The 22,824-nt window shown below is 38.5% G+C and overlaps 1 protein-coding gene across 2 annotated transcripts in view; it reads left to right on the top strand.

Annotated features, from left to right (window-relative positions):
* FIGN (fidgetin) overlaps nt 1-22,824 on the top strand; it is a 124,846-nt gene that overhangs the window by 100,332 nt on the left and 1,690 nt on the right. The window contains exon 2 of one of the 2 annotated variants that reach the window (XM_006766493.2): nt 17,928-22,824. This exon is cut by the window's right edge and continues 1,690 nt beyond it. In XM_006766493.2, coding sequence (XP_006766556.1) covers nt 17,936-20,182 — 2,247 coding nt within the window. In that variant the 5' untranslated portion in view covers nt 17,928-17,935 and the 3' untranslated portion in view covers nt 20,183-22,824. The remainder of the gene's footprint in view (nt 1-17,927) is intronic. The other variant, XM_006766492.1, reaches the window with a different exon arrangement.

Below are 22,824 nucleotides of genomic sequence, written 5' to 3'. Positions count from 1 at the left end.
AGTTTTCTGGGTTTTTGTTTAGCTTCTATATTTGTTACAATGTTTCTTAAACTGCAGGCTCAGAGGCCGGCAAGGCAGGCGGGGAACATTGGAGTTCTCCATCACTGAAGCAAGCAAGCCTCATGTTAGTTTCAAGCTGCCTGGCTGCTGGCTGCCATCTCGGCTGGCAGTTAATTTGCATATCTCACTGATTAGCCAATGGGAAGGGTAGCAGTCGTACGCCAATTACCATATTTCTCTTTTATTAGATAGGATAAAATCTGTTTAAGATGTTTCTCTTTTTTTTGGCCAAGTTCAGGCCCTGCTTTCCCCCCTATTCTGTCTCATATATTGTTATTATTGATATGTTTCTGAAGAATCAATGAGGATAGCACTTTATGCTGGCAGTAGAATAAAGCCCAAACATTCAAGTCCTTCTCAATATGAATTCAAGCTTCATCTACTTCCATCCTACCTTAAGCATAAGTCATATACCGCCCTCCTATCTTCTAACCATATCAAGCTACCTTGTTTCCCAAGTGTTCCAGGTACCCTTTGCTTTATCTGTGTTTTTTTTTTTTGTCTAAGTTTTGTCTCAGTCAGGAAAACTCAGCTTTCTCTGTTCAAACTGGTGAAATTCTACTCAATTTTTAACTCCTCAATGTAGCCTCCTCTCCCTACCAGATTTTGAACTAAATCATTTCTTTGGTAAATCACCACTAGAGACAGACTGTAAATTCCATTGGGGTAGGGGTCTATATTCATTCCCTAGCACTTAAGGCAGAAGTTCTCAAGTCAGCACTCAGATGTTTTGGAAGCTCATCCAGTAAGCACTCAGATATCCTTAGAGCAGGGGAGGGGAATGTCAGGCCAATGGACCTTACACGGTTTTAGAAATCATTTGGTCTGGATGGCCCTGCCAAGGCATTGGGGGTGAGTTAATTAAATGTTTGACCAAATATAGCAGGCTTGTGTTTAAGTTGATAATTTTGCTTGTTTATTACATGGACGAATATTTACTTTAAGCCTTTTTAGCTCAGGAATATGGGCAATGATAAAACAGACTAGGGGTCTAATAATGGTAAAGCTGTTACTAGGTGTTGTAAATTTGAAAATTTTAAGTGTTTATGAGCCCTAATTATTTTCCAAAATCACTTTCAAGCTTAAGTATATGATTTCTCTACATCTTTAGACAAATGTCTATATGGTACAGCCAAAAGCTAAAGCTTAAAACCCAGTATCTCCCAAAAGTCTTACATGGTAAATACTACTACCACTACCCATTAACACTGCCATTTATATTTACGCTAGAGGCTCGATGCATGACATTCGTGCAAGAGCAGGCCTTCCTTCCCCCCGCTGCCGGCACCAGCTTCCCTCTGGCATCCAGGACTCAGGATTCCCTTGCAGCCCTGCCTTCACCCAGAAGGACATCTGGTCTAATTTGCATATTACACTTTTATTATTATAGATAATAAGTATTTATGTGTCAATTCTCTGCACTAGAATCTTATCTATGCATATTTCCATGTTCCCTAGTTTGTGTTTCCTCAAATTGATAGATATTTTACATAGACCTAACCCTCAGTTATAGAAGGCTGGCAGAATTTGTCTTGGCCTTAATTTTTTCCAACTCAATTCCTAATTAAAATTGATAAGTAAAATCATAGCTTTATTGTATGGGAAGCTATTTTAAAAATTCACCAAGAATGATTTTTATTATCTTTATTATTATTGTCTTATTACTATTATTTGAAATCTTGGAGCCTCTTAGTTACAATAAATTCAACTGCACAAAACATTCATTCTTTTTTATAAAATGTTGATCAATTATATGATTCATAAGTGAAGTTATTCAATGTATGATATGAAATTCCAAAGGCATTGAAAGGGGCCCTCTCTTAGTATTTGTTTTTTACCTGTGACTCGTTTAAAGATGTAGGATTTAGGTTTCAGGTAGTTTTATACACTGATTTTTTCTTTGTGGTTCTGAGTACGAATTCAGTGAAGACTTAAAGAAAAAGGAAGATATTTTGATATGAAAGCTATATGAAGTCACAGGGGATGAGTTTTATTTTCTTCTCTACCTTGTAATGCAAAATGCATTTCACAAAATCAGATGAAATAAGCCACTAATTTGACAGTCTCAGTTCTCCTAGCCCTATTGATTCAAACGCTGAAAACAGTTATGGAGCCTTATTGGCTCCAATTAAGAATCGTGAAGCTTGAGGTTAGAAGAAATAAGAGTGTATTGGGAGAGGGATCATTAAGTAACAGAATCTTTTAAACATTTTATCATGAATGAGTGTAAACGCTTGTTCTCATGTTATTTTTGTACTTTTTCATTTCTTGGTTTTCTTTCTGTTTCACAATGTCTAGAATCTCATTACAAAGCGGATAGTGTCATCTTTTGAGTTGCTTTTAGCAAACGAAAGATATTTATCTTCTTTTGTGAGACATTTCAACTCCAAGCTCAAGACCTTCCTATAAGCTTTATTTAGATGTTCCCCAAAAATATTTTCAATTCCTTCTATATAATAATATATAGAGAGAGAAATGCCTCAGGCTATCTTCTGATCAATATAGACACTATAGATATGCACTTATTTTAGCACGTGCATCATCTTGTGTGGAAATACCTCTTGTCCTTAAAGGTGTGTAACATTTTCCCTTATCAATAAGAAGCCTCGATAACTCTCATGACCACCCTTAGTGACTATAAATAATATATACTGGTAATACTGTCCTTTAATGTTAAGATCTTAGTAAATAGTGCTACAAAAAAGAATTTGGGGAAGAAAATGGTATTCATGTTTTTCAGAACAATCTATACTAATAAAAGTGCAATATACAAATTAGGCTGGACAGCCGAACAACCTTCCAAACATCATTCCAGACGTCCTTCTGGACGAAGCTGCTGTGGCGGGTGCTGAGGCAGAGGTTGTTAGGTGTGATCAGGCAGGCAGGCAAACAGTTAGGGGCAATCAGGCAGGCAGGCAAGCAGTTAAGGGCATCAGGCAGGCAGGCAGAGTGGTTAGGGGCAATCAGGCAGGCAGGTAGAGGTGGTTAGGGGTGGTCAGGCGGGCAGGCAGAGGTGGTTAGGGGCAACCAGGCAGGCAGGTGAGCAGTTAGGGGTGATCAGGCAGGCAGGCAGAGGGGTTAGGAGATATCAGGCAGGCAGGCAGAGTGGTTAGGGGCAATGAGGCAGGCAGGTGAGCGGTTAGGGGCAATCAGGCAGGCAGAGAGGTTAGGGGCGATGAAGCAGGTAGGCAGGAAAGTGGCTAGGAACCAGCAGTCCCAGGTTTCGAGAGAGAGGTATCAGGCCTAAACTGGCAGTCAGACATCCCCCTAAGGGTCCTGGATTGCAAGAGGGTGCAGGCCGGGCTGAGGGGACCCCAACCCCTCATGCAGGATTTCATGCACCAGGCCTCTAGTATCTAATAAAGCAATATAATGGTATTTATAGGTGCTATTATGAAAGGCCACCATTTTCTTAAATATTCCTTTCAGAATGTCCACTTTTTTCCATGTTTTAACTTAGTGATAGAAATCCAATTTTTATTTTTAATGATAACAATATATTTATATCTTGGGTAAGTTTTCATATATAATGAAATGATAGGAAGATTTTTTTTCTGAGGTGTGGGATGTTGATATGGCATTATCAGTTTTTAAATGTTTGCTTATCATTTGTTAATAAATGCTCCATTGGAAAGGCTGTTGACCACTTTGGCATTAGCCTAAAATTTGCTGTGCAGTGAATATAATCCAACTCTAATAGAAGATGATTATTTCCAAATATATTTAAAATAGAAAAAAAGATTATTGCAATAAATCTAACATCATAGAACCAATTCATGGAGCTTAATTATGACACTACTAAATGTGAAAATCTATTCAGCACGAGGAACACTTTTCACATTACATTCATACTAAAGATTGGCTGTTAAGAGCTCATTACTGGTATTTTTCTAAAGAGTGGTTTATTAAACACAGTTACCTAATAAGCATCTTTGGTGGTGCAAATTGCTGAAAACAGTAATGAGTCTGATTAGACTTCATTTCAATTACGACAGCTTGTCTAGCAAAAAAAAAAAAAATGTTTTTTTTCTTGATGCTTTGGAATCTGCTGCAAGACACTGCACAGTTTAAAAAAATAAAAAGCCACCTCTATATTTCCTTTCCACAGTTCACTAATGGGGAGAGAATTGTTCAAGTCATCATCCAATTTTCACACTGGAAAACTGGATGGACAAAGTGGAGTCACAATCATGTTTGCTTAAAAACAGCAAAGGCTGTCTTGACTAATACGTCTAAATAAGGTCACCTTTAGATTCTATTTGTTTTTTTCCCCTCTTAGAAATATAAAGCTACAAATGAATGATTAAAAAATTATTCCTTCCCATTTGGTTTGGGGAGGTTATTCTCTAGATTAAAAGGCTCACCTTTCAATTATGTTTTATCCATGGATCTTCTACTTAAAATTATAAGAATATAGGAAGCTGTTGGACTCTGCATACTAATTACCAGACCTATTTTTTTTTTTTAAATCACATATTGGGAGAGGAAAAAATAAGTCAAACTTTATGAACATGCACTAATAAATATTTCAGAAAATGTGTAGGAATGTTCGTTAGAAACTAAACTTGATTTTGATATTTTACAAAGTATGTTACTTAGCCTCAGTGAATAGCTAACCTCCTATTAAATGATGCCTGAATATTACTGCTCATATTGAAAGAAAAAGATGGTTAATGTAAAAAGCCTTCAAGTGATTAAGCTGTCATTGCTGTCATGTGGGTGCTCAAGTAACGTTTTCATGCCTCTGGGAGCTGTGGCCAGGGATGCAATCCACTATTTTATACTAATTTTCCGAATAGGTTCTTTTAAAAGTATAATATCATTTAAAACTGGACTGGATAAAGTAATTTCTAAGGTAATATATGAAAACAATGGCTGGTTGTCGAGGCATTAACAAACAAGGGAGGGCACAATAAAACATCCTTGCCGCTTACTTCACAAGTTAGCTAAGATCACGTAATGGCTATAAGGCTGAAACTCGAATACAAATGAACGTTCTTGTAGATTTCAAAAGACTTGCTTAAAAACGAAGACTAGCTGCACGTATGTCAGTTCAGTGAGTAGGAACGTACTTTTAGATCTGTGATTCATCATTAAATCTATGAATTCTGTATTCTGCTTTAACAAAAAGGACAAAAGTATTTTGTATAGAAAAACACGAAAACAATTCTAAATTAACGATCGGGGCACTTGCCTACATATTATTATATAATTTCATTGTTTGCTTTTCAATGATTTTTTTTAAAGATTTCATCTCAAATTATTTTAGTGCACGTTTTTCTTTTTGTGTGCAATTGAAAAATATGTTTCAGTACTTAATAAAATTGTTATTAGGTTTCCTTTTGGAAGGAAACTTTACACATGTAAAGATCTCCTTAAAAATAAGTACTCAATTAAGGAAATGAGTGTGCATGGTATATTTTGAGGCCATAATTAAGACTTTGTGTCAGTATGGAAAGTTTTTGAGTTATATAACTTGGTTCAAGTCACAAATCTTTAAAATATACTGAAAAGAAACCTTAAGTAATGCTTACTTTTGATTTTAAAAATATCATATGTAGTTAAATAATTTAGAATTTTCTATGAATTTTGAGATTATTACTAATAAAGCTAGTAAAGCAGATTATATTTAGGATAAAAGCATTTTTTTAATCTGTCATTTCACCCCCTTCCCCATTTTTTTATTAAAGATGGAGAAATATCCTTTCTCCAACTTCAGATATAACACCCATATACAGGCACTTAGATTTAGACTCCATGTATTACCCGCAGGGTTCTGGTTTTCCTGTTGTCCAGGGACTTTGTAAATAGGATGCGCACAATTTGAAGAAGTAGCAGGAAGATTTGACTTATTTACTCTTTTAACATAAGCAACTGAAACTGGAAACTTTAGAAATGAATCTCTTTCAAGTTACCTGCTAATTTGAAAAATGTGACTGGAAGAATCTCCCTTTTCCTTAAGAGTATGAAGAAATATCAGCGTTTACCAATAACTAAGGAGGCCAATAAAACAGTTCATGATCATCAGTAAGTATACAATCGTCGAATAATTTAGACCATATCAAAGTAGCATCCGTATAGCTTTAATTCTTTTGACAGTATTGAGAACAACTTTATTTCTAACTGCTTACATTAGAGACAAAGTAGGCCATGTTTATTCGCAACAGAAGACAGTTGGATTGAAATTAATTGCAGAATTACAAGCAGGGGGAATCTGTATTTCATGTGATTAATACAACTTGGGTTAACTAACTAGTTGATTCAAATCAGCCAAAGATTATACTTTTATTTTTTAATGTGAAGACATTGTCTACTATAACAGTAGATGAAATTGTGCAGTTAAATCTTGTCATAGAGAAGGCAATCAAAATGGAATTTGAAGAAACAATATCTTGTGGTTCCTCCTATTGTTAGCATTTCCCCAAGAATTAGGTTGTTGGGCACCCCCTCCAGGATAGGAAACGCCACCTTCTTTGAGGATGCTGATGTCCTCAGCTTCTGATTCTGTCTCATTATGCAGCACTCTTTGTTTTTACAAATGGAAGAGCCAACACGCTAATGACCGGACTGTCATTCACATTGCACTTTAACAATGTTCTGTTTATCTGGAAATTAGAGCATCCCAATTATAGGAGCTGCTGGGGTTTATTTCACCAGACCATGGACTGGGGCCAGATGGGGAGAGAATGGAGAGGTGAGGAAACTACTGCTGACGCGGAGAGCTCTTCACTTTCCTTCCTGGGCCATGTTGATTGTATTCTAAAGCAGTTTATCTTCATATGTCGTCTTGCATGGAAGAAACAACGCAAAACCTACCAACGCAAAACTCATTTCATATGTAGCTTTTTCCATTGCCTTCAGATCAAAGTTATTTTCTTCAGGCTGGACTACATTATACACAGTTCTCAGGAGTGAAGGACACTGAATTAATGCACTATGTCACCCAGCCCTGACTATAGAATATTTTTTATCAAAGTCCAAGACACTATTTTGCTATTGCATTAAAAATTAATGCACAGATTGCCAAAAAGAGAGAAATGCATAAGTAATCTAAACAAATTTTGCCTGGACTTTGCACACTTTAGAGTCACCTTAAGCAAAGACGTTTTAAGGGAAATGGTGGAAGAGTTATACACTTATATGTAAATAGTATTCTTATTCCTTTGTCTAGTTATATGAGGTAGTCCTCAGTCTTAAATCAGCATCCCCAGTTACCTATTTTGTTTTATATAAACTGACTTTTTTGAGTCAGGTTCTAGAGAGGCACAGAAAGGAAAAAAAAAAGAATGAATGCAAATTCCATCTTACACGAGGTCATGGGGCTTGGCATGACCTTGTTTATTGACCCATGTCAGCACGATGTGTTGGGCAAAGATGAATATAGTTCAGTTTACATATAACTAGATTGAGCTTTGTATTTATATAGTTGGAGTAGAATACACACACTCACAAATAACTATTTACAAATAGCACTATGTGCTCATAATGATTAACATAATATTTTAAGATTGTGAATGAGGAAATTAACCAGCCATCTCATAATTCAAGATTGGTACTATGCCTGGGTTATGTTAATTAAAAGTGCAAATGTATTTTATATGGCTCAACTGTATCTCGAGACTCAACTGGAATAACCTCAAACTTTAAGACGATGGTAATGTTATCTCAGCAGAGTCCTTTTTAAAAATACAGATTCAAAACACATGGAAAATGCACAATACTTTGGACATTTTGGATTTCTCTTTCTGGATCAATCATACAGGCCAGATACAGTGGGGCCTTGACTTACGAGTGTCCCGTGTCCCGACTAACGAGTTTTTTGAGATGCCAGCTGTCTCTCGGATTTTTTTGCATTGAGTTGACAGAGTAATTTGAGTTAACGAGCTCGGTCTCAGAATGAATTAAACTCGTAAGTAAAGGCCCCGCTGTACTATGAATCTAACTTATGGCTTTCAGGTTGCGTTCACCCCATGTGTCCCCACATGCCACAGCTCACCTGTTACTTACACACACAAGAGGGTTGATACTGCAGAACGAGGGGAGTGCTCTGTTGTGACACAGAACATACATATTTATTAGTAATGGCAGTCCCTACGGACACATGTGGCATGTCCTGATGATCTTTGTGTGACAAAAGTAACTGGGGGAAAGGGTAGATGGCCTTAATGGATTGAAAACATATATGGACAAAGGGAAGGCAGGCACGAGAAATGAAAGGCCATAAAGTAACAACTTTAAAGCTTAACTACCAAGCACTATTTAAGCTTATTATAAATTGTTTAAAATAATTCTCATAGGTACCTTAAACAAAGTAACATTTGACTTAACATGGGACAATCCGTCCTCTCACCTACAAACTCTCAAATCTTCTCCCTTGTTATAGTTGATGACATCTGACACTAAATACTAAGATTCTGGGTATGAATCACTTGTATATTTTAAGTTGCATGTATATGCATAGTTGTGTACTCTTTTGAATTGATTATGTTAGGATATACACAGACTTTTGGACACTGTTTTTACTTGATTTAGATTATTATTAAAATATTTACACATAAACTTTTGTAAAACCTACTTTCTGTCAAAAACAACAACATCAATTTAAATTATAATTTTAAAATATAGAGATTTTTTTATATGAGCATAATTATATGTTCACTTGAATAGTTTGATTTAAGCACTGGAAATTTTAAGACTGCCTACAGAAAAAAAAGTTATTTGAATTAGGATTTTGATTTCCTGGGTTGCTTTAAGTGATAGACAATCTATCCTGATTATACATTGAATATAAGTTCAGGTGGATGAAAAGTGTTATTTCCTTCATAAGTGTAATTTGCTTTGCATAAGTGCTTATGCATTCAGCCTCACAAATGCAAACCATCTTTATGTCTTATATGTAGTCACTGATCATCAGAGAGATGCAAATTAAAATGACAGTGAGGTATTAGTAATGGTACCTGTCAGAATGGCTATCATCAACAAATCAACAAAGGACAAGTGTTGGCTAGAATGTGGAGAAAAGGGAACCCTACCACGCTGCTGGTGGAAATGCAGACTGGTGCAGCCATTATGGAAAACAGTATGGAGTTTCCTCAAAATATTAAATATGGAACTGCCATTTGGTCCAGTGATCCCACTTTTAGGAATATATCCTAAGAAACCCAAAACACCAATCAGAAAGAATGCACCCCCATGTTCTTAGCAGCACAATTTACAATAGCTAAGGTCTGGAAATAGCCCAAGTGCCCAGCAGTAGATGAGTGGATCAAAAAGCTGTGGTACATTTATATCATGGAATACTATGCAGCAGTAAAAAAGAAGGATCTCTTACCCTTTGAGATAGCATGAAGGGACTTGGAGAGGAATATGCTAAGCAAAATAAGCCAGTCCGAGAAGGACAAGTATCATATGATCTCACTCATATGTGGGATCTAATGAACAAAATAAACTAATGAACAAAATAGATCCAGAGACACAGAAGCATGGAACAGACAGTTGAATCTTAGAGGGAAGGCAGGGGTGGGTGAGTGGGTGATCAACCAAAGAACTTGTATGCATACATGCATAATCCATGGACACAGATAATAAGGTGGTGAAGGTGGGGGGCAGGGTGGGCTAGAAGGAGTCAATGGGGGACATAAGTAATACTTTCAACAATAAAAATATAAAATTAAAAATGATTTTAATATTTAAAGTGCATACCAAGTTTCATCTTCAGTATGATGAAATGTTGGCAAAATAGTCATTTTTATATTTGGTCACGTTTTGGTGAGTAAATATTTTGTTGCTGTGAATAAAATTTAATGACTTTTAGGGAAACTAATACAGATCATAAGCTACCCACAAAGTTAGTTGAAGGACAGGGTATATACCATTCTTGTCCAAGTCATGGTGCCTGTAACACTGAATACAGGCTCTGCCTAAGCCCAAAGATCAGTTGATCATCCAGATACCATCCACCCAACAGCTTTCTATAAGAAATAAGAGTATAACATTGTAGTCATTTAAGCAGTCCCTCAAAAGTTATACCAAAGCTCATGACTGGCTGTTAAATGAAGCTTTGGTTTTGGTATCAGAACCTATGGCAGATTCGAAGGAACGTTAGGGATGGCATGGACTGACATAGGAAAATAGCTAGGAGAAGTATCTGACGAATCGCAACCAGGGGGAACAGACTGAAATAACAGAAATCTGGAAACCAGTGTTTTGTTTTTAATCATTATTCATCATACTATTGTATCAATGAGACTCAGTCAACAAGGAAAGTATCAATTATTTTATCAGTGCCCCGATTAAGAGGGCAGGAATACATATAATGAATAGTATTTGGAAACATTTTGTTCTAAAGGAACTATTTAAAAAAAGATTAAGAACACTAGTACTTTTTAAGAAAATAATTATAATTAAGTTATAAGCCAGAGCTTTAAGCTTCATAGTGAAATCATAAATTCAATTGCTTATGTGACCAGTAAATATGGTAAAAATACCTTGTTGTTGTAATAGGGAAGCGGGGCGCCATGACAAACTGGATGGCATGCCATGTCCAAAGTGGGCAGGTGGTCATCAGATCCAGCCAACTGTTGCCCGGCAAGAATGAGTTCTAGTATTATAAGATCATTCAACTTGAAAAAAAGGGAAATATAAGAATTCTTTTATATAAAGTTGGCTGATTCCAAACCCTGTGCTGGCCAAACAAAACATGGCGGCAGGCTGCAGGCTGCCCACAGACTGTCAGGCGGCAATTTTTCTGTTAGAGGGTGAGGTATTTGAACTATATTTACTAAGGACCATTTAGCCAGAAATGCCTTCATGATTGTTAAAAAGGGATTGTTTTATGCAAATAAGATGAAATGGGGGGAGAAAGTAATTTGCTGCAAAATGTATTATAATTTGGAGTCTTGAGGTGTGAAAGTGTGATTTAAAGAGAAAAATCATTTGACAGCCTTGCTATATAATTAGAACATCTTATTTTGAGACTGTGAGTTTTGAGATCATTCTTAACTGGTTTTAAACCTCTAAGTATTTTGTTCCTTAGTTGTGGTCTCTACAACATTGAGTCAAAAATCACATTAAAAATAAAATGCTATGAAAATTTTTTGAATTTTTGACACCGTTTTGATTAAGGAGATCATGCTCTGTGTTTTGCTGAGTATTAAAGAATTTTTATACCATTTTTATAACCAAGAAAGATTCCCACTGGAAAATTTCCTTTTCAGTAGATGTCCTGACATTAAAGAAAAAGTGATTTATAAATTCTAGGAGTGATTTTACTTTTTTCTGTCTAGTCAGTTTTGCTTTTAATGCACCTCTTGCTTTTTTTCAAAATGAAAGAATAACACACAAATATTTGTACACAGTTGCAAAATATTTTCCCAAATATTACTTACGGTAATCTTAACAGTCCAGTAGCATATTATACCACTGCCATTCACATTTCATAGCTGAGTGTGATATGCTTGACTTCACCAAGATTAGAACAAATACATGATGGGATGAGCAAAGCCAGTCGTTCTCACGCTTCTGATATTCACTCTTCAAACACAGCTCTAGAACCTTCTTTATATTTTCTCCAGTTTCTTTCTATCCTAACAATCTAGCAACAGCCTCCAAATAAAACTGTGTCAGACAAAATAGTATTCAACCCCACAGCCCCAAAGAACACCATAGTAAGTGACGTTACCACATGGTAACCGGGGCTGTTTGGATTGGGGACTAGATCACTTTAAAGTTCCCTTAATCTTTAAAATCAAGGACTCTAATTTTAGAGAATTTAGCATGTAAATTGGTATTGACTGTATTGGGGTGACACTGGTTAGAAAAATTATACAGGTTTCAGGTGTACATTTCCAAAACCCATCATCTGTATTGTGTGTTCACCTCCCTAAGTCAAATCTACTTCCTTCACCTTTTATTCCCCCCTACCCTCCTCTGCCTCCCACCTCCACCTCCCAGAAATCACCATTCTGTTGTCCTTGTCTATGAGGTTTTTTCCCCTTTATTTTTCTTTTTGGCTCGATCCCAACACCCTCTCACTCAGCTCCCTTACCCCTCTGACAGCCTGCTCTCTATCTATGAGTTTGTCTCTGTTTTGCTTGTTACTTACTTTATTGGATTCCACATATGAGTGAATGTAAAATTATAAAGAAGATAGAAAGCTGGAAAAGTTTCATTGTGTGGTAAACTGATTCCCCCTGATTTAAATTCTTAGAATTGAATCGCAAAGGTTTACGCATAGTGGGCCCTCAGTTTGTTGACCTTCACACGTAGTGAGACCTCAGTTTGTTGACTAAGTGAACAGTTCCTACATCAAATTCATTTTATAAAGGACTTCTAATTTTAGTGTTCTGAAGATGGAACCCAATTAAATGTATTAAAGAGAATATGTAATTCATGTGTTTCTTCCCTTCACTTTTGCCTTACTATTACTTTCTGATAAGACATCACATTTTCAGGCTAGGAATGATCAGGAAATGGACTTTTCTGTTCAAATGGGTTAGTTCAGATCAAGTGTGTTGGCCTCTTGGTTTATGAAGGCCAGTACACAAAAGATGACTGATGCAGCCCAGCCAGTGTGACTCAATGGTTGAGCATCGACCTATGAACCAGGAGGTCATGGTTTGATTCCTGTCAGGACACATGCCCGGGTTGCAGGCTCAGTAGACTGCTTTCAGAGTCTGCTCAGACATTTCATTTGGTCATCACTCTCCTTGAAGAATAATGGTCAGCAGGTATTGCAAGGCACCAGTTTTCAGTACCAGGAAGTTTGTAAGCCCTCTCAGAAGGCTCATCACTGCATGAACCTATATTTTTAGCCAATGAATGTGTTCCCCTCTAATTGAAATGTTAAAGCTGTGTGTGTTCTGCCATGTCCCACCTATGAGATGATGAATCTGCTGCACTGGTAGGCTGAGGGGGCTGGCAACTGTAATTGTTATAGTCACCCTAGTAGTAATTGTTTTCTAGAGAGAAACTGTGGTAAATATGGTACTATATATTTTGAAATATATTATAAAAAATAATAATGCAAGCTTGAGAGGTGCAGTAACCCAAAGGAGTGAGTGTGATGAGTGCAGTGACGTTGCAGGCCTGTGAGAGTGCTGTGCAGCCACCCTAGACCAGCCAGCCCTGTGCCTGCAGGTGTTTGCCTCGGGTCCCTGCCCTTAGGAAGTCTGAGAACACCGGCAAATGAAGGCAGAGTCCCTAGCAGGCAGAATTACCCCATGGGAACCTGCTAGAGGAGAACAGCTTTTTTAGACCCGATGAACTGCTGAATAGCATGTGTGTGTTACGGGTGGGGGTGGAGTAGTGAGTGCCTTAGATTAATATTTCCAGGAATGTGTGCTAAAAATAGATTCTAGCAGGCTTAGTCTTTTATTTCAGTTTCCTCCCATTCAGAAAGTTGTTTTTATATCCTTCATTTTCCTATACAAGAGCTTCTTGATAATTTGGAAGCTGAGACAGAACTGTGAAGGATGCCACAATTGTTTCCAGTTGTTTCATTTCAAAACTGTGAAAATGTAGGAAGTAAAGCGATGAGGCAGCAACTGTTTAGTAATTAAAGATAAGTTATGAAATGGTCGTAAGGATAACAATGGAAAATGTTATGCAGACTGCCCAGTTTTATGGAAAATATAGACTTGTTCATTTGTACACACATAAATTAATCCTATAACAATAAAATAACAAAATGCTCTGGCTTTTTACTGTAGAGCCTGCTGTTCTTGTGTAACGTGGTAAATATCTTAAAAGCAATTTTCTATTAAATTACACATTTTTTAAAAACAAACACATTGCATTGTAAAATTTGCCAGCTGTATTAATAATTGTCTGATCCTATCAAACATAAAAATTGATGTTTTGGAGCAATTCTTCAATTACCTTTAAGAACTATTTTTTCTTAATTTTCGTTGCTTTCTGAGTTTTTATTGTACTTATGTAAGCTATTACTAAACAGCAGTGGGAGTTTTTTTGTGTTGTTTTTTTTTTGAATCACGTCTCTAATAATGTTTAAGATGGTACTGTTTCTGAGGTTTTTCTCTTTGTGTTTCAAAAAGAAACCATATAAAAGCTGTTTTAAAACCCATCTTATTTTTTGGGTGCCAAGTTAAGTGACAGGCATCTGCTGCTTCTCACTCACAGATAACAGCAATACAGTAAAAGGGAGCGTGCTTTTTTGTTCAAAGAACATTTAACAGTATGTTTTTCATCCATTTCACATCAGGCATATCACCACCAATAAACGGAGCAATAACAACAACAAAAATAAGTTTGGTTCTACTTTCAATTGGTATTAAAATTCAAGACACCGATGAGAAAGCTCTTTGTGCTCCCAAGGCCAGGACAGGGTCCTGAACACTTCCTCGGCGCCTACTGATAGTAAGAAGACGGTAAACTATTAACTTCCATATTTAAACAATACTAATGACTTTAAAGCACTAGCTAAGTCCTTGTGTTTCAGGGATGTGAGTAATTCCATTCCTTTAAGTGTATTTAATCAAAGCTCAATCTTGCCTTTTGCAGCCCCGCTAAGGTTATTGTTATTTAGTATGAATCAATAAATAAACTTTCAATAATCTTGGTAATCACATCCAAAAATAGTCTGAGAATCAAAAAGCAATCGTGTTTCCCATAATTGTTCCAAATAGATAATGTTGATAGGATCTTTGCTTAATTTCTGATGAAACAGAAATCTTATGAAATTTAATTTGTTTTGCCAGAGCCTAAGCAAAAAGGCCCAGTGAAATAGCCAACCTACTTGATTTAAACTTTATATTCCTGTCTCTTATAGGGATTATACCTTACCAAGATCACTTTATGCATATTGGTATAAATGGTTAATTTACAAGGAAAAAAATTTAAGCCAGTACAGGCGGAAGGCTGCCCATCGTTTTTGTTTTGTTTTGTTTTTAATAATTATTCTAAATCTAAAGCTAAAGAAGTGTTATTTTGTTTTTTACAATGAGCATTTTAAATATCAATTTTGTTATGTATATGTGTTAACTCTTGATAACAACGGCTTACCTCAGCTCACTGAAAGGAAACCAGGCCCTTTAACATGCGTGTTGTGTTGTGTTTGTGTGGTGTGGTGTGGTGTGGTGTTGTGGTGCACTTGTAGTAAATCCCATTGCCTGTGACTCCTAAATTATTTTCTGAAACCTTGTTTCAAGACATTTATTTAAATGTTTATTCTGTATCAGTCTAATCAAATTCTTACTCATAGCATATGTGTATTCTTATGTTCTCAACACTGTATTTTGATAGTCTTAACGAAAAAAAAAATCCTAATAGAAATTCCCTGGAAATAATTTACAGGACTAATGAATTTGTAGGTCTTTTAGACAGCTCTCCATTACAGGCACATTAATATTCTCTCCTTCTTATAAGGCTTGAAGTAAATCCCACGACACTAGAAGAATTTAGATACTGATTACTTGCGATTGGTTCCTGGTGATTTGCTCTTAATAATTTCCAGTTGAATTTAATGAAAGTATGATTCCTGAAATGCTGCTTCATTAAAATTGCATCTTTTCCCCTTTAAGTATGGTTTCGATCATTTCACCCATTTTGTGGTATGTTTTCCTCCCCCTTAAGAAATAACGATTAAGAAAACAGAAACAATTAAGAATATCACTTTAGTTCTTCCTAGAACTCACACCGAGTTTCTCAGAGTGAAATGATACAAGGTGTATTTCACCCAGATTTACAATGTATTTATTTATTATTTTACTTTATTATTTTTGCAATTTGATGAGATTGTTTCTAAAAGACAGACTTTGAAAAGCAGGAAAGTGAAGAAGGAATCTGTTGCATGTACAAGAGCTCTTTAGTAGCAAGGCCTTTAGTATTTTTACTAAAAAAAAAAAAAATGGTAAAGCTTGATTAAGTTATGCTGTGCAGCTTTCGGACTTAATTTAACTGAGATGGTGATTTGCAAATGAATGTCTACATGGATCCTTTTAAAAAATCCAAATGCAAATGAGTACAACTGTAGTAAAATATATTTGCAAATGAATCCTGTTGCTTTATTCATTTATTGTGTAATTACTGCAATCCTTCCTACCTTGTTTTCAGTATTTTTTAATCATTAAGTTGGAAGCATGACAGCAGTGCCAGCCCTGGCATGATTCTCTTTGACTAAAACCTTGTAAATTAACACAATTAGCACAGCATCATCCCGCTAATTAACTTCCAGTGTCTGGTGCAATGGTTTTGCAAACAAGGAAGAGGGAGTCAGAAGGGAATCAACATGCCATTCTGTTACCAAACTCTGTGCCATGTTCAGATTTGCTCAGTAAGTCAAAGCTGGCTGTGTCAGAAGCCAGTCAGGCAATGAAGGGCTAAAGGGTTTGGAGGAAGAAAGCAGAGGCGGGTAGGAGCTGTCAAAATAGACTGGGGAATTCAGAGGAGAGCTGATGCCACAGTAGCTTCATTTAGACCAGGCCTCCTTCTTATCAAGGAATCTCTGCCAGAGGGCACAAGACAGTTTGCAAAATTCACTTTGGGTCATACAAAGGAGATTAAGGAGGCCTGCTTAATACAGCTGAAGCAGACTAGCAAGTGTTCCAAGGAAGCAGAGATTAGGATGGGATGAGCCGGCCCTGGGAAATAGAACAGGGTTCCAGCGCTCTTCTGTCACTAACTGCATGTGAGGCCTCAAGGGTGCATTATGAATCCCTTTGGGTGTGAGGAGGTAATTTCTAAGGTCTCTTTTAAACTGTAAAATTCAAAATGATTCTGACTCGAACTGCTTAGCATTTTCTTTTCAGTGAGAAAATACTCTTGTTTTATACTTGAATACATAGTCACCTTGCTTCAGTTAGTAATCTAACAGATGCTACAATTACCCATAGCAATCCATTACAGAGTTGTACTATTCCAGTGTCTGCCACACACTGCTTCCCATGGAAATATAGAGTGAGACTCCTGATTCTCTTATTCTCTCTCTAATCTTATCTTCCTGTTCACCTCTCTCCCTAGAGAGAGAGACAGAGAATCTTCTCTCCTCTTAGTAGCTTGGAGGCTCTAAGGCAGAGAGAAGGATTATAAGGGAAGGAGGGAGGATGCTAGCTAGAAGACCGGCAGACAAGTGATGCCTATATCTTTTTTTCAGGGGCTCAACAACAGGACTGAGAGGCAGAAAGGAGCCAGTTGTAATTCATACCGAGTTGTGGGCTTTGTGCGATGAAAGCGATGGAGCGCTGCCTGGGAGATTGCTTTGCTGCACTCCACGGAACAGATTTGAAACTGTCGTGGGCCACTTTAGATGAGAGTTGGATTATGGAATGACCTGCTCTGTCTGTGTCATATTGTTCTGTGCAGGGAGCATTATACTGTGCTAACTAGGTGTTCAGTACCAAATAAGAGGGGTATCCTAGATGTGATCTGTCAGCTGTGTCTCATTTTTATATTGGCTAAAATATAAAACAGAAACTGTGATGTGGAAGAGACAGAATAGCTAGATGTCGCACATTAATACAATCACTTGCTAGATATTTAAAATGTATGCATATTTTATTGTAAGAACCTAGGGTTGAATTCTAACTTGGCAGAAATGTGTGTGTACATATATATGTGTTTCTGTGTACCGAGTGACTTAATAGGCTTACCAGAAATACATTTGCTTGTGAGTTAAAAATGGGGAAAAAATTTAGGTCTTCTATAGAGTTTTCATTTGAATTCAGTTTATTTTTTTATACAGGGCTGAAATTCAATCCAATTTAAAGTATGCATGTTATAGAGATCATGACAGATACTATAAACTGGGGGAATATTTTATAATGTTGATATTATTGGTAGAAAATAATAGGTAACAAAAGAAGTTCTGATGAGTATCTAAGTAACAACTTTCCCCCCACCCCCATCCTTAGGCTTGAAGATGCAGTGGACGCCGGAGCATGCCCAGTGGCCAGAACAGCACTTTGACATCACCTCGACCACTCGGTCTCCTGCCCACAAAGTCGAAGCCTACAGAGGTCACCTGCAGCGCACCTATCAGTACGCCTGGGCGAACGACGACATCTCTGCTCTGACTGCATCCAACCTGCTAAAGAAATATGCAGAGAAGTATTCTGGCATTTTGGAGAGCCCTGTGGACCGACCTGTGCTCAGCAACTACTCAGACACCCCGTCAGGACTCGTGAATGGCCGGAAAAATGAAAACGAGCCCTGGCAGCCGTCCTTGAATTCAGAAGCCGTTTATCCCATGAACTGTGTCCCGGATGTCATCACTGCCAGCAAAGCTGGAGTCAGTTCAGCCCTCCCTCCAGCAGATGTCTCTGCAAGTATAGGGAGCTCTCCTGGGGTGGCCAGCAACCTGACAGAACCCAGTTACTCCAGTAGTACCTGTGGAAGCCACACTGTACCTAGTCTTCATGCAGGGCTCCCATCTCAGGAATATGCCCCGGGATACAACGGATCTTATCTGCATTCTACGTACAGTGGCCAACCAGCACCCGCACTTCCCTCGCCTCATCCATCTCCTTTGCATAGTTCTGGGCTCCTGCAGCCACCACCACCCCCTCCTCCGCCACCAGCCCTGGTCCCAGGCTACAATGGGACTTCTAACCTCTCCAGTTATAGCTATCCCTCTGCGAGCTATCCCCCTCAGACTGCGGTGGGCTCTGGTTATAGCCCTGGGGGGGCACCCCCTCCTCCTTCAGCGTACCTGCCTTCAGGAATTCCTGCTCCCACCCCTCTGCCCCCTACCACTGTTCCTGGCTACACCTACCAGGGTCACGGTCTGACACCTATCGCACCCTCGGCCCTGACAAACAGTTCGGCGAGTTCTCTCAAAAGAAAAGCTTTCTATATGGCAGGGCAGGGCGATATGGACTCCAGTTATGGAAATTACAGCTATGGCCAACAGAGATCGACGCAGAGTCCTATGTACAGAATGCCCGACAACAGCATTTCAAACTCAAATCGGGGGAATGGCTTTGACAGAAGTGCTGAAGCATCATCCTTGGCATTTAAGCCAACGAAGCAGCTCATGTCCTCCGAACAGCAGAGGAAATTCAGCAGCCAGTCCAGCAGGGCCCTGACCCCGCCTTCCTACAGTACTGCTAAAAACTCCCTGGGCTCGAGATCCAGCGAACCCTTTGGGAAGTACACGTCGCCAGTTATGAGTGAGCATGGGGACGAGCACAGGCAGCTCCTCTCGCACCCCATGCCAGGCCCTGGGCTCCGTGCAGCTACCTCATCCAACCACTCTGTGGACGAGCAACTGAAGAATACTGACACGCACCTCATTGACCTGGTCACCAACGAGATCATCACCCAAGGGCCACCAGTGGACTGGGGTGACATTGCTGGTCTGGACCTGGTCAAGGCCGTCATTAAAGAGGAGGTTTTATGGCCAGTGCTGAGGTCCGATGCCTTCAGTGGACTGACGGCCTTACCTCGGAGCATCCTTTTATTCGGACCTCGAGGAACAGGCAAAACATTATTGGGCAGATGCATCGCTAGTCAGCTGGGGGCCACGTTCTTCAAAATCGCCGGTTCTGGACTCGTGGCCAAGTGGCTAGGAGAAGCGGAGAAAATTATCCATGCCTCTTTCCTTGTGGCCAGGTGCCGCCAGCCCTCCGTGATCTTTGTCAGTGACATTGACCTGCTTCTCTCCTCTCAAGTGAGTGAGGAGCACAGTCCAGTCAGTCGGATGAGAACCGAATTTCTGATGCAGCTGGACACTGTACTAACTTCGGCCGAGGACCAAATCGTAGTAATTTGTGCCACCAGTAAACCCGAGGAAATAGATGAATCTCTTCGGAGGTACTTCATGAAACGACTTTTAATCCCACTTCCTGACAGCACAGCGAGGCACCAGATAATAGTACAACTGCTCTCACAGCACAATTACTGTCTCAACGAAAAGGAGTTTGCACTGCTCGCCCAGCGCACAGAAGGCTTTTCTGGACTCGACGTGGCTCATTTGTGTCAGGAAGCGGCGGTGGGCCCCCTCCACGCCATGCCGGCCACAGACCTTTCAGCCATCATGCCCAGCCAGTTGAGGCCCGTTACATATCAAGACTTTGAAAATGCTTTCTGCAAGATCCAGCCTAGCATATCTCAAAAAGAGCTTGATATGTATGTTGAATGGAACAAAATGTTTGGTTGCAGTCAGTGATAACGTCTTTTAAAAAGTGTAACGAATGTTGGCACACACACATCAAACCTGCTACATAGGGTATAGAGCCCCTTTCCAGTAGTGTTTAAATTGCAGAGGGTACTGGGGAAGATGATGATTAAGTGGCATCTTTAGAGTCAGGGTAGATTTGGAGGGGAAAAAATGCATCGAACGAGAGCATCCGATTTGCAAGCCCCAGATGACAGAGAGCATCTGTGGATGCTCAGTTCGGCTCACGCTAGACAACACTCACCAAGGAGCAAGGTGCAAGTGTGTTGACTTCGGAAGGACATGAACCTCGTGTGTTGATTCCATTCTGCTGTTCTCGAGATTTAGTTGCTGTCAAGTGCCTGGAGTGGTGCTTTATTTTTTTGTTTGCCTCACAATTACATTGGTGGCATGTGCTAATATAAAGAGCTTTAACTTCAAACATTAGTGGACTAAAGAGATGAACGCTTGTGTTATGACAGAAAACCAGATTTTTGCCATTTTAAGAGCAACAGTATTCCTCAATCCTGTCTGTTCTGCGGTATTAAGCTAAGAACAGGTAAAACAGGGTAACGGTAATCTGGACCTTAATTTCTGCAGTTCATTTCTTTTAATGTTCTTGTCTGCAAAAACTCAGGAAAGCGATTGTGATTTGTACAGTACCTCAAAGGAATGTGTTGAAAGCACTATGTACTGCTGAGAGTAATGGATAGGCTTCAATGTTACTTTATATTAAAATGTATGTTTACCTCAACGATTGGAAAAGAGCAAGGAAAATTACTTTGAATGTATCCAGAAAAATAGTGAAGTGTGATACAACTGAATATTTACAATTTAAAGTAGAAATGGAAGGATTTTTTTTTTTAAAAAAAGCTTCTTTTACTAATTATGGGGAATTAACCAGAGCAGAGTCATTCTTTATGTCAGTCACTGCAAGAGTTCTTCGTACATTGCTCCTTGATAATGAAGTGAAAATGTTCTTAAAAGTTACACTGGTTAATGGAAAGCTCCTTACTCCGTTTGTGTTAGCGTCTAGGACAGTCAGCCACGAAACCTGTGTAGGACCCTGAAAGTCACAGCACCTAAAGACTAGGACTGCATTTTACTGCATAGGTGGGAGTGGTGGTGGTTTGCAAGTTCTCTCTTAAAACTGCTGGGAACGGTGTCATTCTATTCACTAATCTAGCTTGTAGGCTTGCCGTGCTGTTTAACAGAATGCAAAGATAGCAACCAAATCAAGCAAATAACTAACTGAATAACTACAAAACACAACCGACCAACTTACATATATATATATATATCCACAAAGAGCGTCTACATCCCCTCTCCTTCTTCTTGACTCCTCTCTTGTCAGTGCGATTTTGCTTCTCATTTTAAACTCTTCTGGGCTGTAGCGTCCCCACAGCGTTCATTTCTACCTCAGTTTTGTTACATTTCTCTCGGAAATTAAAGTAGAAAATTAGAAGTGGACACATACACAGGCACACACACATACACTCTATAGCTTGCCAAACATGTTGCTTTGTTTTCTCCCATCTTTTCCCATAAATCTAGTTTCCAAGTACATCAGTCTTCCTGCTTATGTCTACCTGATTCTAGCTCCCACCCCAATAGCATATGTGGCATTTTTCATCATTTCGCATTCCTCTCCTGCTTCCCACCAAGTTGTTCTTTGTCTTCCTCTGTGCTTTCTGTGCAACTTCTCACTGGTAGCTGACGCCCGGCAATGCCTCCGAACAGACACAATGTAGGCTGCAGCTGTCCAAAGCCACTGCCCATGCATAAGCAGACAGCCTGGCTTTTTGAATGTATTTTTCCTTTTTTTTTTTTTTCTTCTTTCATTTTTTAGTCAAGAGATGCAGTAACAAAACTGTTGCAAAGCACTGGCATTTTATGTATTCCAAAAGTGATGTACATTTTTTAAAACTTTAAATAAATGCAATGGGAAGCCCCAAGAAAGTTCTTTCTGTTTTTGTTTTTGTTTGCCCTTCAAATATTTTTACTGATTTCATCCCCAATGTCAAATTCTCTGAAACACAGCATAGAGAAAGCTAATGAGAACGTCACGATATTTCTGAAATTTTATGATGTTTGATCCATTACTCCTTGTTTTTATTATTCTCATATTTCTAAAAGCTGAGCAAATGAACCAGAATTTAATTTACTGTGATATTCCAGGAATTAAAACTGTGCTTAAATATAAGTATTCCACATTAAAAAGCAGTGCCTTTCATTAAGGATATAAAATACACCCTCTGCTTTTCACAAGTGAATAAATGCTACAATCGTATTCTGGCTCTACCCTGCACAGCCCTTATTGTAAGGAAATTCTGATATCCCCATTAACTTGTAGGTTCATATTGATCTCACTGACAAGTTTACTTTTGTACAGTACTGGCCTATTTTCTGTCTTTTAGACACTACATTTCATTTCCACCAACATGCTGTGTTCACTTGAAAGCAACCAGCAAGTTTTGATAAATCCAGTCTTACTTAGACAACTTTGGAAAATCCAATATTGATCCATATTTTTTGTGGCTAGTAAGAGTTAATGCCAAATATATGACTGCAGTGTTATGTTTTACATGCATTTACAAAACTGAAAATGAAGTCAGACATACTGGCTTTGAGCTTTAAGTGACTTAATAATTACT

Source organism: Myotis davidii, unplaced genomic scaffold, assembly GCF_000327345.1.
Source record: "Myotis davidii unplaced genomic scaffold, ASM32734v1 scaffold59, whole genome shotgun sequence".
NCBI lineage: Eukaryota > Metazoa > Chordata > Mammalia > Chiroptera > Vespertilionidae > Myotis > Myotis davidii.
This window is presented reverse-complemented; position numbering and strand designations above follow the sequence as displayed.